Source organism: Schistocerca gregaria, chromosome 3 (genome assembly GCF_023897955.1).
Source record: "Schistocerca gregaria isolate iqSchGreg1 chromosome 3, iqSchGreg1.2, whole genome shotgun sequence".
Classification (NCBI taxonomy): Eukaryota; Metazoa; Arthropoda; class Insecta; order Orthoptera; family Acrididae; genus Schistocerca; species Schistocerca gregaria.
In genome coordinates this window covers 954,502,601-954,519,056 of record NC_064922.1, presented here as the reverse complement: position 1 = coordinate 954,519,056, position 16,456 = coordinate 954,502,601, and the positions used below count along the sequence as shown (strand labels likewise).

The window sequence follows — 16,456 nt, the reverse complement described above, 5'->3', positions numbered from 1 at the left end:
ACTTAAAAAGTTTTTGTGCCAAATTTGTAAATGTAAAGCTAATAGATATTGGTACTTATGAAAGAAACTGTTTTACACGCTATGGAATGCATCAGAACAAACATGGTAGGGAAAGATTAGCTACGAGCATTAACGATGTACTTGAACATATATCTCATGATAACGAAAACAGACCTGTTATTGCAATGGAAGCTCCTCCACAGGAAAACTAATACAGCGGACCAATTCCTATGGCGTTAAGTCTGAAAGAACTAACAAAGTAAGAGACCGTAAATTAGCAGTAAAGACTCACATAGGTGTAAACTTTGCTGACAGTTTAATAGATACTGTAAGTTCTTTAGTCAGTAAAAATAGTTTCATAATGCACTTAAATATACGTGGTGTGTCGGGAAAAATGATGAACAAACTATATGACTTAGAAATACTCTTAGGGCAAATAAACTCTGTAAAAGTCATATGTCTGAATGAACATTGGCTTACTTGGGACAGTGTCAAGCTACTAAATTCACTCTCAGGATACAAGTTAGCATTGAGTTTTTGCAGAAAAAAGGGGTACGGGGATCATGTATATTAGCTAAACAGACACAAAGCTTTGAAGCCAAAACGACTTTTGTTTGTTTAAATGAGGAACAGGTATTCAAAAGCTGTAGCATTGAGCTGTCTGAAAACGGTTTACTAATCATAAGCATATATCATGTCCTGGAATATTAGACTGCTAGGGAATTTCTAGAGAAATTTGAAACTCTGCTAAGTAGGTTGCGAGTAGGGAAACCATATAAAAAGATTGTAATTTGTTCTGATTTTAATATAAATATAAGAGACGAAAACAGATTTGTTACCACCCTGAAGGATTTGTTGGCTACATACGGCTTAACACTAAATTTTACTGAGTACACCAGGGTAACAGCCACTTCTGCCACAAGCATTGATAATATAGTGAGCAGCAAAAATTATGGGAATACAGAAAAACATGTATTAGGATTAGGAACATCTGATCAGTCAGAACTTTTTATGTCATTGCCATACGTAGACAAAACATATAGGCCCACAATAAAACTGGTCAGAAATTTCAGCCAGCCAAATATAAACACATTTATCTTGAAATTAAAGGAAACCCACTGGACCTTCAGCAACCAGTGTTCAGTAAACAATAATTACAACACTTTCATATCTGAATTTAAGAACATTTTCAACGAATGCTTTCCCCTCATATCAACATGTGATAAATACAATAAAAGTACGACATGGATTACCAAAGGTATCAGCATCCCTAGTATTAGAAAGAGGGAAATGCACAAGGAAGCGAAAACCAACCATGACGCTGAATTTATTAGGTACAAACTCAAATACAAAAAAATATCTGATCGGGTAGTTAAACAAGCAAAACAAATGGAAAACAGTAAATATAAGCTAATGCCTCAAAGAAATCAAAAGCAGTAGGACAGGTTTTCAAGAAAGAAACAGGTACTGAAGAAACGAAACATTTTAATTACAAACTAGAAATTGGTGGGAACACTATTACTAACATTCAGCACATCTGTGAAGAATTTAATAAGGACTTCATAACAACAAACAGAATTCATAACTTCTTGCTTCCACAAATAAGACCTGATGCAGTACTGCAGGAATCAAGAGAGTTTAAATTTACTGCAGTATCAAGCCAAGAAGTAGCTAACATCATACAATCCCTAAAAAATCTTAAACCTGTGGGCTGAGATGAAATTCCAACAAATATCATAAAGGCAGGAAGTGACAGCATTGCACCTCAACTCTGTAAAACAATAAACCAATCATTTGATGAGGGCTGCTTTCCAGACAGACTGAAACATGCTGAAGTTTGTCCAATCCATAAAAAGGGAAAACAGGATGATTTAGTAAATTTCCACCTAGTGTCTATACTCCCAGTTTTCTCTAAAATAGTTGAACGAATAGTATGTAATCAATTAGAAAAGTACAATAGAGAAGGTAATATTATTCTCAATAACCAATATGTGTTTAGGAAGGGACAAAACACTTTACAAGCTGAAAATGAACTAATCTCTAAAGTAAGTAAATGCCTCGACAACAAACAAAATGTATCTGGTATTTTTTGTGACCACTTCAAGGCTTTTGACACAGTACACCAAAAGCTACTGTTCCTAAAATTGGGTACCTATGGCTTCCATGGAAAATATACAACTCAACTGCTGTAGTCTGCTGCAAAAGCACTGAAGAATTAGTATGGACCATGAAACAAACTCTGCAAGAACTTGAACAATGGATAAAAAATAATGCTATGAAATTAAATCTTGAAAAAACCCAAATCATACACTTCAGGACCAATCAAACTACTGAATGTATATCGCAAATAGAATATTCAGGTAAAGAACTGACCACGGTTGATTCTGTAAAATTTCTTGGGATAACTTTAAATAAAAACTTGCAATGGACCAACCATGTGGACAGTTTACTGAAGAGATTAAATAGTTTAGTTTATGCAATGAGGGTACTACACAAAGTAACGGATTTAACAGTGAAGAAAATTGTATACGACAAATATTTCATAACAATTATAAGATATGGAATAATTTTTTGGGGTGCTAAAAAGACAAACATCCTCTGAATCTTTTTAAAAAAATTAAAAAAAAAAAGAGCAATGGCAGGAACTAATAGCAGACATTCATGCAAACCACTATTCAAAAACCTGGACTTCATGACAATACCTTCCATCTTCATATATGAAATACTTCTCTTTGAACAGAAAAACTTGCATCTGCAGGAAATACATACACAAATGTCTATGAAACTAGACATAAATTGAAATACATGCTACCTTGTCACAGACTCACATTATATGAAAATACTCCATATTACATAGCTCTGAAGATCAGACATAAGATAAGGTCAATATTTGGGGAATCCACATTGGAGACCATTGGCACGTACCTAAAAAGCCAATGTTATTATAGTCTAGAAGAATTTCTAAATGAATAAAAAGCAAATGTTATAGTTTAGAAGAATTTATAAATAGGAATAGGGAGTAAGGATACAAGTACAAATGGTATACTTTCAAAGCTATATAGATACAAAGTATACATGTTCTCTGTATATTCATGTTTATATATAGAATTATAGTTTGAATGGCGGTTTGTATTCTGTTCAGTACATCCACACTTCATATAGGTGTGTGAAGTCTACGGTAATGATTTGATGAGTTACGAAAAGATTTAAAATATAATGTTGTATTTTTATTATAATAAGCAATGTATGTATTATGTATTTCCTGAAGTATATAAAATACTGTAACAACTTAGATTAAAGACTGACGAGTCACCAAAGTTCTCAATTGAATGATTGTATAAAAACATGTTATGTGACAATAAAGTATCTTATCTAGCAATGAAGTAAGCATTGAAAGAGAGAGGGAGCAAAATACTCTCACGCTTAGTGCAAAAGGAAAATACAATACCAATGACAACCTCTCACAGTTGTTTTAATATATTTTAGAGAGTAAAAATACACATGGAGATCTTGTGAATTCTGAAGAAAATAATTTACTGACAAAGCTACTTTTGTTGATACAATGTATAAATATTCAGTATGTAACACATCATTTGTGAGCTGGTCTTCTTGCCTACTGTGGACACAAGAGACCCAGTTTCCAGTCCTGGGGGAAAGGAGGCTCTATCTAACCTGGAGACGACATGTCGGTCTTTCTGGAACCTTTCTAAATGAGTTGTACTACGCTAGCTTAAGGGACAGTGACTTTCTCAAGACAGCCAGTGTTTCCCAGCACCTGCTCAAAAGAGACCTCTGAAAATTTCCAACAAGATGCTGTACTTTGCAGAGGACTGCTATTAGTTGGAGTAGAAAATGTCCAATGAGGATGCCTACCTTCCGTTCCTGTTAAAGTGCATTTTTTGTGTGGGCAATAAATGTGGCATGCACATGTTGGTAACAGTGTGATGAATCACAGGAATTCGAAATGACTAATCATGAGTGAGATATTGGTAGCCAATCAGAATGTAGTTTTTTTCATTTATTTTCCTTTGTAAATAAAGTTAGCTGATACTTTCTTTCAACCCTAGGAATTTAAGTTTCAGTATTATTAGACTCAAATAATGGTAAGTCCAGGATGGAATAACAAAAACATGCAAAAGTTAGAGTGCTGTACACCACACACAGGAGGTGTTGAGTTTCAGACAGGCACAATGAAACAGACTGCTAAAATATAAAAGATTTTGGACAAAGTTGTTGTTCTGTAGTTGGAAACACACACACGAGCACCAGTCTGCTGGCATGAGTGGTGGGTGTAAGGAAGAGAGCAGGGTCTTGTTGGGACTGGATATGGCGTTAGGCGCAGTGTTGGGATGCTGTGCTGGGTGTGCTGGTAGGAGGGGAGGCAAGGGGAAAGAAAAAGGAGATAAGTAGAGAAAGCAAAAGGACATGTAGCTAGACTTGCATTGTGCTGGAGTGGGAGGGAGGAAAGGGGATAGGTAGGTGGAAGACAGTGACTAGGAAAAGGTTTAGGCTAGGGAGGTTACAGTAACAAAGAATATCTGGCAGAGAGAGTTCCTATCTGAGCAGTTTAAAGAAGCTGGTATTAGTAAGAAAAATACAGAGAGGTTGCAGTGTGAAGCAGTCTTTAAAGTGAAGCACATCATGTTGAGCAGCATGTTCAGCATCTGAGTGTTCCAGCTGTGCTGTCTCTTGGCCACAGTCTGACATTGGCTCTTCATGCAATGTGGACAGAAAGCTTGTTAGTTGTCATGGCCAGGTAGAGAGTGGCACAGTGATTGCAGTTTAGCTGGTATGGCTGCTTTCACACGTGGTCCCATCTTTGATGGGGTACGAGATGCCAGTGACAGGACTGGAGTAGGATGTATGGAATAAGTCTTCATCTGGGTCTAATGCAAAAGTATAAGCCCAGGGGAGTGGGTTGGGAGCAGAGGATGAAGTAGGGATGGAGGGGGCTATTTTAGGTTCAGAGGGCGGCGGAATACAACTGTGGGACGAATGGGCAGGATATGCCTCATTTCATGGCATAATGACAGGTAGTGGAAATTGTAGCAGAGAATGTGACTCACTTGCTCCAGTTCTGGGTGGTACTGAGTCATGAGAAGAGTGCTCTTTGTGGCTTTTAGGCAATGCCCATCCTTTTCCCACAACTGAACACTACCTTACCCATTGCCTGACACCAAACCTACAACCTCCTTCCAGTCACCATGGCCAACTGCACCCTCATCCTCAATTACTTCACCTCTGAAGGTATCACCTACAAACAATTCAATGGTACAGCAATGGGCACCCTCATGCCATCTTCCTATGCCATCCTATCCACAGACCACCTCAAGGAATCCTTCCTAATCACCCAGAATCCCAAACCTCTCACTTTTTTCAGATTCATCGATTACATCTTCATGATCTGTATCAAGAGTGAGGACACCCAATCCACATGCCTCCAAGAGTTCAACACCTTCTCTCCCAAGTGCTTCACATGGTCCTCAATACCCAACAAGCCACCTGTCTCGATGTTGACCTTCATCTCAAGAATGACTGCATCAGTACTTCCATTCACTTCAAACCAATCAATGACCAACAATAGCTCCATTTCGATTGTTGCCACCCATACTATACCAGGATGACACTTCCATACAGCATACCACACATGGTCACCACATCTATAGTGATGGGAAGTCTGTCTCCAAATACACGACGGGTCTCATAGAGGCTTTCAGAGACTGAAATTATCCTCCAAACCTGGTCCAGAAACAGATCTCTTGTGCCTTGAGTCTCCAGTCACCTCCCACATGCCCACAGTCTGAAAGCCACAAATGAGCACTCTTCTCACGACTCAGTACCCACCCAGGACTAGAGCAAGTGAGTCACATTCTCTGCTACAATTTCACTACCTGTCATTATCCCACAGTGATATCCTGTCACCTGCTGAACCTACATGATATCCCTCTCTGACCCTACTTCATCCTCTGCTACAAACCTCTTGCCCCCGGCTCATAGCCCTACATTAGACCCAGATGCAAGACTTGTACCATATATCCTCCCTCCGTTATCTACTCTAGTCCTGTTGGTGGCATCTCCTACCCCATCAAAGGAGGGCCACCCATGAAAGTAGGCATGTGATCCACCAATTAAGCTGCAACCACTAAGCCACTCTCTAAGTGGGCACGGCAACTAACAAACTTTCTGTCCACATTGCATGAAGAGCCACCATCAGACTGTGATCAAGAGACAGTTGGACCACCCAGTTGCTGAACATGCTGCCCTACATGACGCGCTTCACTTTAATGACTACTTCACTGCTCAAGCAAATCTGTATTCTTCCTACTAACACCAGCTTGTCTCAACTGCGCAGATAGGAACTCTCCCTTCATTCTGGTAACCTCTCTGGTCTAACCCTTTGGTAGTCACTGTCTCCCATCTACCTATCTCCTTTCCAGCTCCCACACCAATAATACCCATCTTTTCAATCTCCCCAATACACCAACAAGTCCTTTCTCCTTCTCTCCTCCTCCCCCTCCTCCTCCCTCCAGCATGTCTTGGCTAACAACACTCCACTCATGACTGGTTGTCTAGATTTCCCGTGGTTCATTACAGAGTTTTCAACTGCTCCACTTCTTGTAAAATCTGCAGATACCGTAAGTCCACTTTTACCAACTGGCTAAAAGGTACAATGTTAAAACAGTCCCATGTAGCTGCACAGAGCTCACAAAATCAAGGATATGGCAGACAGCCCTTGTGGATGTAGGAAGCAAGTCAGATGACTCTGAGATAGAGGAGGTGTTGCAAACGGTTATGCATTTCTGTGGTTGAGAGTTAGTGATCTTTTATAATCAATGAAGTTATGTTGGTACTACAGAAAGCCTGCCAGAATTCAGAAGCTCATCCACATGTGCAGGTGTGGAATTCTGCTTAGTGACTCTCCAGGTTTTTGATAAGGGTTGCAATTTAGTGAGCATACATGTGCTTGGTAAGAAGGAACCTAATCTTGGAGCATACATGTGCTTGGTAAGAAGGAACCTGATCTTGGAGCTTGGAACCACTAGTTATCAGGATGTGGTATTTATTATCAATGACTGACTTGGTGAAGCCTGATTCATGCCCAAATTTGTTTCCATGGAAAATGTGACTTTTTGTGGGACTAATTACTTTTTGACCTTTAACTGTTACCCTGTTTCATTTGTGCACATTATTGATGGAAGTTGCTGCAAGCCAGCTGGGGCCAGTGTATGAACCGTTAGTGGTGGATGTTTTTGTGTCCAGTGGTAGAATCTCAGAATCTTTCATAATGCAGCTACATAGCTACAGGGCATTAATTATTGACTTTTGAGCACTGACAAGTTGAATTCCATTTCCTGTGTCAAAATGCATCTGGTGTCCTTACTGTCATTGACTTTATAAGTGTAGCAGTGCAGGAAACTGACCTTGGTCCAAAAATATATAAATGGTTCCCAGTAATTCTTTGAAGCAATATGCTGCATAAAATTTCTCACCCAGTGCACAATGACAACAAAGTGTGGAATCTGAGCTTGGCTACAAGTGAGAATTCTCACAATGCTATGGGAAATCTGATCTGAGAGCATCAAGGAATCTTAAGTGCAGCTGTCTATGAATATTTGGTCCAAAAATGTTTTGTCATCCCAGGAACGTACCCTGCCTGATCAAACTATGTAGAACAAGTCCTTCGAGAGAGAGAGAGAGAGAGAGAGAGAGAGAGAGAGAGAGAGAGAGAGAGAGAGAGAGAGCTGTCAACAGAAAAATCTCTGCTGGGCTTATTATTTTTGCTTTACCATCCTTCTCTAAATGTTTTTATTTCTTACTTTCATTCTAATAATCATGCTTCTTACTACAGGTGTCATTTACATTTTCATTAATTCATTCTTTTCTGCTTGAGATGTGGCAGAGTATTGTCATATCATTATGCACTCTCAAAGCCTAGATAAAATAAATACAACACTGTATGTATTGAATCATGAGAGTAAGCTAGTTAAAAACCCTTTTCAGTATAGTAGTAAATTCTGAGAAGTCTAACAGTGACCGAGCAAGGTAGCACTGGACTCGCATTCGGGAGGACGACAGTTCAAACCCGCGTCCAGCCATCCTAATTTAGGTTTTCCGTGATTTCCCTACATCACTTCAGGCCAATGCCAGGATGCTTCCTTTGAAAGGGCACGTCCGACTTCCTTCCCCGTCCTTCCCTAATCCGATGAGACAGATGACCTCGCTGCCTCGTTTCCTCCCCCACAACCCAACCCAACCCAACCCAATCAAACGGTGAAAGAAAAATTCTCAGTTTAATTCTGTGGTTTTATCAGAATTTGGGCAGCGATACCAGCTGTAGTGTGCTGATGGCACAGCGTGGGGACCAGCTCTCAATGTTCAAAATCAGCGTGACGGCTGGTGACCACAGGGCTCATAGCTGGCAGACAGATGTGCATGGATACGGAAGGAGGCCCACAGCAGAAAGATAAAATGTAGTTTTAGAGGGACAACACCCCTTTACTTGGCTTCAGATGGCTGAGTCCATGAGGTGTCACATTTGGGGGAAAAGTAGCCCCTTAAAAGGTCTGTCGTGCTGGATGGTGGGAGACTGGCCACCTTCACTAAAATTCAGTTTTATGTTCTGCTCTATGTACATTCATAAAGGAGAAGGTGAGAACTGCAAATACATTAGATATCCAATAAATGATGATGGCTGACATCACTCTCAGTGTCCAGATGTGAGAAGAGGGATGCATGGCCACTGTTAAAAGGGGAGACATGGTGCATTGCTGAACTCGGACATACGCGTGAAAGTGGCTCTCGATCAAAATGTTGATGTCCATCCCAAGTGAGTCATGTTGTCTGAGTTACATTCATGTAGGAAGTGACTTTGAACATGTGCAATAAGTGTATTTTGCTGGTGACTGAAGAGGTTGGACGTAAACAGTCAAAAAGCCACGCAAATGTTTTTTTTGTCATACCACATTCGAGGATGCAAGGAAGGTGGTTTTCAGCAGGCCTGGAGGTTGTGCATTACTCAAGTCCAGGGACTTCTTTCTTACTACCTTCCATTCTTCTTAAGGAAGTTCTTGGCGTGTGTCTTGTTGCCATATCCGGCACAGAACACATGCAGAATTTTACATTCCATTCACCTCACTCAAACACGCAAACTATATAATCTACAAAAATGAAACTGGCATCAACATATTCTGGAAGAGTTGTTCTATAATTTGATTTTAGTTTTGTGTGCAGCAACAGATTATTAACATATGGACAGTTTACGAAAATATATTTCTGATGATGTTTCCCAATTTTTGGGATGCAGTAAAATTTTTGTTATTGAAGTTAGATGAGCACATTATGCGAAATATTCATTTACTCCAAACAGGAAGTCTGTTAGAGTTTTCTAACAGGAAAAAAATTCAGTTAAGTATGACATGCAATGGTCTGCTTATGCATCAGGTACTGAGTGGTCTCCTGAGCACTTTTGTTACGAGAAACAATCTCTACATGTTTTAGTAATTTTTATGATCCATCTACTTATTTCTAACATAACAACAACAAAAAAGAAGATATATCCTGTGAGTAAGCGTACCTTAAATATGCCACCCAGTATTGGGAGGAAGAACAAAAGTGATACAAAAACAGTATTTTGTTACTGCTGCAACATTTGTTTTGTGTGATACAGACTGAATTCCTGAGCAGAACTGCACTTGGAATTAGTTACTGGTAAGGGGCTTCTTATTAGAATTTCAAAACTTCTGACAAAAGGCATTAAGCATCGACATTAGCAAACATTTCACTTTAACATCTAATCACATTTACAGTATAACTGCTTTTACTCCATTAAAGAATATTTAAATTATGAAGTGTGCTATATTAATACTTACTGCATAATATGTTTTATTGTAACTTTAAGTAAGTATGCCTAGAAATCACTTCCAGGAGTATACCTATAACTTGACTTTACCAATGTCTTATGCAAAAGATGCTTTTGTAGACAACAAGACCAATAAATAAAAGAAAATACAATACAATCACACATCCCCTTCGCACTAATACTTGGAAATCCATTTCATTACTTAACTGGACTCCAAATACAGAAAGTTTCATTATCGGTATGTGTGAGTAATTGAGGGACCCCACCCTATACAGAAACTGAGAGCTCGATTGCCACTTAACTGTTTCTAATTCTCCTACACTTCTGGGAAGTTGGATCCACAAAGGTGCTTTTTGGATAACATGTCAAGAACTTCTGAGAATGTCAGTGATACAATGTCTGGTGTATACCTAAGCCTTTTCCTACACCAGTCTGAAAACTTGGGTTTGCTACGTAGGGCAAAAATGTTTTTGCTTTGTTTGAAGTGCACCCCCTCTTCTTTCATGATTTTTTGGGTAGAGTGATTCACTAACCAAAACCTGTAGAAATTTCTATGGTTCCTCTATCCAAAATATTCCTTTGGAATATGTAGAATAATATTTCTTCTTCTTCTTCTTCTTCTTCTTCTTCTTCTTCTTCTTCTTCTTCCTTTTCCCTCAGGGCAACTTGAATTTTGCCATTTTTACCAAAAAAATTCAGAACAGAGAAAATTCTCCACTTGTGAGATATCCCTTTAGTTTCATTCATACAAAATAGACCAAGGTTTTTGCATTGGGGAACTTCTCCCACCCTTTTACTCAAGCTCAGAACATTCCTCAGGTGAGGTATATTCTCTGAAATTCTGAGACTAAAGTGCATTCTCCTTTTTATTCACATGACCCTGTGTCAACCATGTATCAGCTCTTGCTGAATATTGTTATAGATAATAAGGAAAACTGTCAAAAAAATGCCTTAAGCTACCACGCATAATTTAGTACGTGGCAAGCATCTCATACATTAATGTCAAACACAGACTACTAGTTTAAGATTGGACCAATAGTACATATGACTGCAATTTCTAAACAAACCTTTCAACTGCATATCTAGGAAGTTGTTGAAAGCGACATCTACTCTTAATAATTTATTAGGTTATTGCATAAATTTGTTGTGTTTTCCCATAAGTTTAATAAATGCAACAGATAAAATGAGACTTTAGTCATACATAATGTATTCTCCTTCACTTTATTTCTGTGACTGTAGAAATTATGTGGTTTTGAAGTGAAGAACTCACTGAACTATGCTCACAGCATATTTTCATCTGGAAAGGCAGTTCCTTGAAGATTGTTCAATAGAGAGGGGAAAATGTGAAAAATCGGCAGGTACAAGACCAGGTGAATAAGGTAGGTGCAGAATGTTCCCAACGCAACTTTTGTACAGTGTTTTTTTGTCAGTCTACGAGAATGTGGGTGAGTGCGATCGTGGCGTAGCATCATTTCACACAATCTTCTTGTTGCTGTTCTCGGATTGCGTCTGCAACATGTCTCAGTTGTTGTGAATAAATTACAGCAATGATGGTTACACCTCAGGGAAGCACCACACTGTCGCTGTTCCACCTGATGCATAACATTATTTTTCGTGGATGTGCGCAGGTCTTTATACAAGGAGTTGCTGCTTTTTTGGGCTCAACCATGCCTTTCTTTTCCTTATGATAGCATAAAGACACCAATTCTCATCACAAAATCCCAGTATTGTATGCACTAAAATGGACAATCTTTCTCCCCAGAAATGAATAAGAAAGGAGGGAAAAACAATACTGGTTTGTTATGTATGCTATGCTACACACCATATGGTGGCTTGCAGAGTGTAAATGCTGATTTATATGCAAATTTCACCACAAAGCATTAACTTTTCACAAACAATTACCTCTATATAAATCCATCCTCAGAGAATGGACTGTTGTTCTTTACGGATTGTAATGGAGAGGGTCCAATATACTCAAAATCACACGTAAGTTTCTTATTTGATATTAGCTTTAAACCAAAACTGTTTGCTTCATCTTGGATCTGTCAACATCAGTCTCCCTTTTTCAACGATGATCGAATTCACGCTTTCCGTAACTCTGTTTGTTCTAGTGTGTATGGAACTGTCATCTTGTATCGAATTCAATCTAAGGTTGAGACATATAAATCATGTACGCAAGCGTTTCTTCAAGGAAAAAATGCCTGATGGACCAAACTGGATGAATATCAATTCAGATTCATGTATATTTTGCACAAAAGAAAAACATTCATAACTTTTCCCTAAACCATCAAACAGAAGAGTGAAAGAGATAGTTGATATAGCATGTTTTAGTGCTTGTATCTTCTCACTTTTATGAATGATATCTCTAGAAAGTCATTCAGTTACATGCTAAAATCAACAAAAGAAGTCTGGAATACTTTTATAGAGTTCAGGACAAGAGTATAAAATTAAACTGGTCAAAAATCAAAATACACTGCCGGAAAAAAAGTAATGCACGTTTTTAAAGGTTTCCAACTCATTCACGATTATTGTTGCAACAGTGCATATCGAGTACATGAAATAACTACATTTACAGATCAATAGCATGAGCAGTTCTGAGGTCCAGGTATCGACCCATGCTGAAACTCTCATTTTAGTACACGGTGCAGCCACCACGGGCAGTAGTGCATGTGCTGACACCTGCACCCACTCAATCGCGCAGATGGAAAGTACTGTCCTGAGACACATTAGTGTCACACCTTATCGACCTGATCTCATAGTTCTGTAAGAGTTGTTGACTGATGAGCTGGATGAGTCACTTCTCGTCCCATCACATCCCACACGTGCTGGGCTGGAGACAAGTCCGGAGATTGTGCTGGCCAGGGAAGTTGCTGTACATGTTGCACAGTACAACGAGTTTCACAGGCAGTGTGTGGGTCAGCATTAACCTCTTGGAACACCACATCACCTTCCTGTTGCAAGAATGGCAAAAAGGTGTGAGTAGAAGTAGTGCTAGAGGTGTTCTTGTCTACAGTCCCCACTGCTAACAACCAGTCTGCAACATTTCACATAGACATATCTGGGCTCACGACCCCTCTTATCTGTGCGTGATATCTGCACAATTTGCCACTGCTGTCCTTATAATATGACAATTCCGTGATGGGTATCTGTGCTGCGTGGATGTCCAGAACCTCATCTACGGGTGTGAGAATGTTCACGTGGCCACTGAGACCAGTATTGTTGCACAACTGACACAGCATGTCCAACTCGTGTGGCAGTTTCCTTAGAGGACCATCCTGCCACTGTGAAGGCCACAATTTGACCCCTTTCAAACTCACTAAGTTGACTGTAGGAAGCACAAGTGTGTCTCCATGGCACGGCTACCTGCTTGCTTCACATATTACTCCACACTAAGTGTCCTGGTTGTGAGCATTCCCTATTAAAGAATGCATGCAGATGGTGCTCTGGTAGCTATGCCACTATGCTACCTGTAGGCAGACAATGTTGAAACCACTAATCCATACATCTACTATCACCCTCGTGGCATAAGGTTTTTTTTTGTTTTTTTTCCAGTGCTTTTTGAACAGGTAATGGAAAAAGGGTCTGTCAATGAGCACATGAACTCATTCTTAAAGGACTGATTGGAGTCAAAATCGAATATTTCTGGTCAAGACTTTCATGAAGGAAAACATTCCTTGCAGTTTTCTTAAATGGCAGTCCTAGATGCATCAAAATATATTTATTTACACAACTAGGTTGCTCCCTTAGATCTTTATCAAGAACTAGGGGCCAACAGAGCAGGGCAGGGAAATAAGATTCAACAGTGCTTGAATGCAAATAAAAACCTAGCTATGTATATTAGTGTATCACCATTTGGTTTTAAACTGCAGTTTTCAGGATTTTACTTGCAGTCAACTGCTTATCAGTCCACCAACCTTCCCAACTTCTGCTGGTTGCCTCTTATGCACTCTCTGCCTGATAACTACAGCAGCTTCTCCTGCTCCTCCAGCATATTCTGAATACTTGTGGAGTCACAACATGATTCCTATTGAGTAAGTTTTATACAATATCTTAAAATAAATTTTACTTATGACAAATAGCTATGCGTGTTTGGCTACTACTGTCACGTTTAAAGACACTTCTAGTTTGTCTTTATGTACAGGAGAGATAACTGAGTACTTGGTAATGACTTATGGGTCAAAACATTTGGTGTAAAAAATATGTTTTAAGCAATTTGAGCTGCTGTCCTTTTTTGCAGTAAATTCATAGAAATAAAGATGAAATTCTGTAAAGAGACAGGGATATTTCTTTCTGTGCTAAAATAATGGTATGACAAAAATTATAACTTCAGGTTATTCGTCTCATTTAATAACTCTGATGGTAATCACAGAAAGAAAGAGAGAAATACATTACCTATCTATGGTTGTCATGTTAGGAGCCTGTGTTGGTAGAATACTGCCACCTCGAATAAGAATTGGTATTGTATCCAAAGGGGCATTGAAGGTGTACCATTTACCACTCGATTCCACACTTGTCAAGGTGTGTGAATCATACCAAAGCGCTACTGGCAGATAGGCATCTACTGTAGTTGCACCCTGAAAGAAATGTTAATAATTAACACAATCATCTACAGCAAAATGTTTTTGTGTACTGGAAGTATAAGGGAAAAATATCAAACACAACACTTTCTAGGAAAATTTATTTTGTCAATACAAATCCCCCCACCCAATGAACCATGAACCTAGCCGTTGGTGGGGAGGCTTGCGTGCCTCAGCGATACAGATAGCCATACCGTAGGTGCAACCACAAGGGAGGGGTGTCTATTGAGAGGCCAGACAAATGTGTGGTTCCTGCAGAGGGGCAGCAGCTGTCTCAGTAGCTGCAGGGGCAACAGTCTGGATGATTGACTGATCTGGCCTTGTAACACAAACCAAAACGGCCTTGCTGTGCTGGTACTGTGAACAGCTGAAAGCAAGGGGAAACTATAGCCGTAATTTTTCCCGAGGGTATGCTGCTTTACTGTACGATTAAACGGTGATGGCGTCCTCTTCGGTAAAATATTCTGGAGGTAAAATAGTTCCCCATTCGGATCTCTGGGCGGGGACTATCCAAGGGGACGTCGTTATCAGGAGAAAGAAAAACAGGCATTCTACGGATCGGAGCGTGGAGTGTCAGATCCATTTATCGGCCAGGTACGCTAGAAAATTTAAAACGGGAAATGGATAGGTTAAAGGTAGATATAGTGGGAATTAGTGAAGTTCTGTGGCAGGAGGAACAAGACTTTTGGTCAGGTGATTAAATGGTTATAAATACAAAATCAAATAGGGGTAATGCAGGAGTAGGTTTAATAATGAATTAAAAAATAGAAGTGTGGGTAAGCTACTACAAACAGCACAGTGAACACATTATTGTGGCCAAGATAGACATGAAGCCCCACAGTAGTACAAGTTTATATGCCAACTAGCTCTGCAGATGATGAAGAAATTGATGAAATGTATGATGAGATAAAAGAAATTATTCAGATAGTGAGGGGACACAAAAATTTAATAGTCATGGGTGACTGGAGTTCGATAGCAGGAAAAGGGAGAGAAGGAAACTTAGTAGGAGAATATGGATTGGGGCTAAGAAATGAAAGAGGAAGCCGCCTGGTAGAATTTTGCACAGAGCATAATTTAATCATAGCTAACACATGAAAGAAGGTTGTATACGTGGAATAATCCTGGAGATACTAGAAGGTATCAGATAGATTTATAATGGTAAGACAGAGATTTAGGAACCAGGTTTTAAACTGTAAGACATTTCCAGGGGCAGATGTGGACTCTGACCACAATCTACTGGTTATGAACTGTAGGTTAAAACTGAAGAAACTGCAAAAAGGTGGGAATTTAAGGAGATGGGACTTGGATAAACTGAAAGAACCAGAGGTTGTACAGATTTTCAGGGAGAGCATAAGGGAACAAATGACAGGAATGGGGGAGAGAAATACAGTAGAAGAAGAATGGGTAGCTTTGAGGGATGAAGTAGTGAATGCAGCAGAGGATCAAGCAGGTAAAAAGACGAGGGCTAGGAGAAATCCTTGGGTAACAAAAGAAATATTCTATTTAATTGATGAAAGGAGAAAATATAAAAATGCAGTAAATGAAGCAGGCAAAAAGGAATACAAACGTCCCGAAAATGAGATCGACAGGAAGTGCAAAATGGCTAAGCAGGGATGGCTAGACGACAAATGTAAGGATGTAGAGGCTTATCTCATGAGGGGTAAGATAGATACTGCCTACAGGAAAATTAAAGAGACCTTTGGAGAAAAGAGAACCACTGGCATGAATATCAAGAGCTACGATGGAAACCCAGTTCTAAGCAAAGAAAGCAGAAAGGTGGAAGGAGTATATAGATTGTCTATACAAGGGTGATGTACTTATGGACAATATTATGGAAATGGAAGAGGATGTAGATGAAAATGAAATGGGAGATATGATACTGCGTGAAGAGTTTGACAGAGCACTGAAAGACCTGAGTCGAAACAAGGCCCCAGGAGTAGACAACATTCCATTAGGACTACTGATGGCCTTGGGAGAGCCAGTCCTGACAAAACTCTACCATCTGCTGAGAAAGATGTAT

The 16,456-nt window shown here is 39.5% G+C and overlaps 1 protein-coding gene across 1 annotated transcript in view; it reads right to left on the bottom strand.

Annotated features, from left to right (window-relative positions):
• Window positions 1–16,456, bottom strand: part of LOC126355930 (lysosomal alpha-glucosidase-like) — a 130,575-nt gene that overhangs the window by 16,254 nt on the left and 97,865 nt on the right. The window contains exon 15 of the mRNA XM_050006499.1: window positions 14,252–14,433. Coding sequence (XP_049862456.1) covers window positions 14,252–14,433 — 182 coding nt within the window. The remainder of the gene's footprint in view (window positions 1–14,251; window positions 14,434–16,456) is intronic.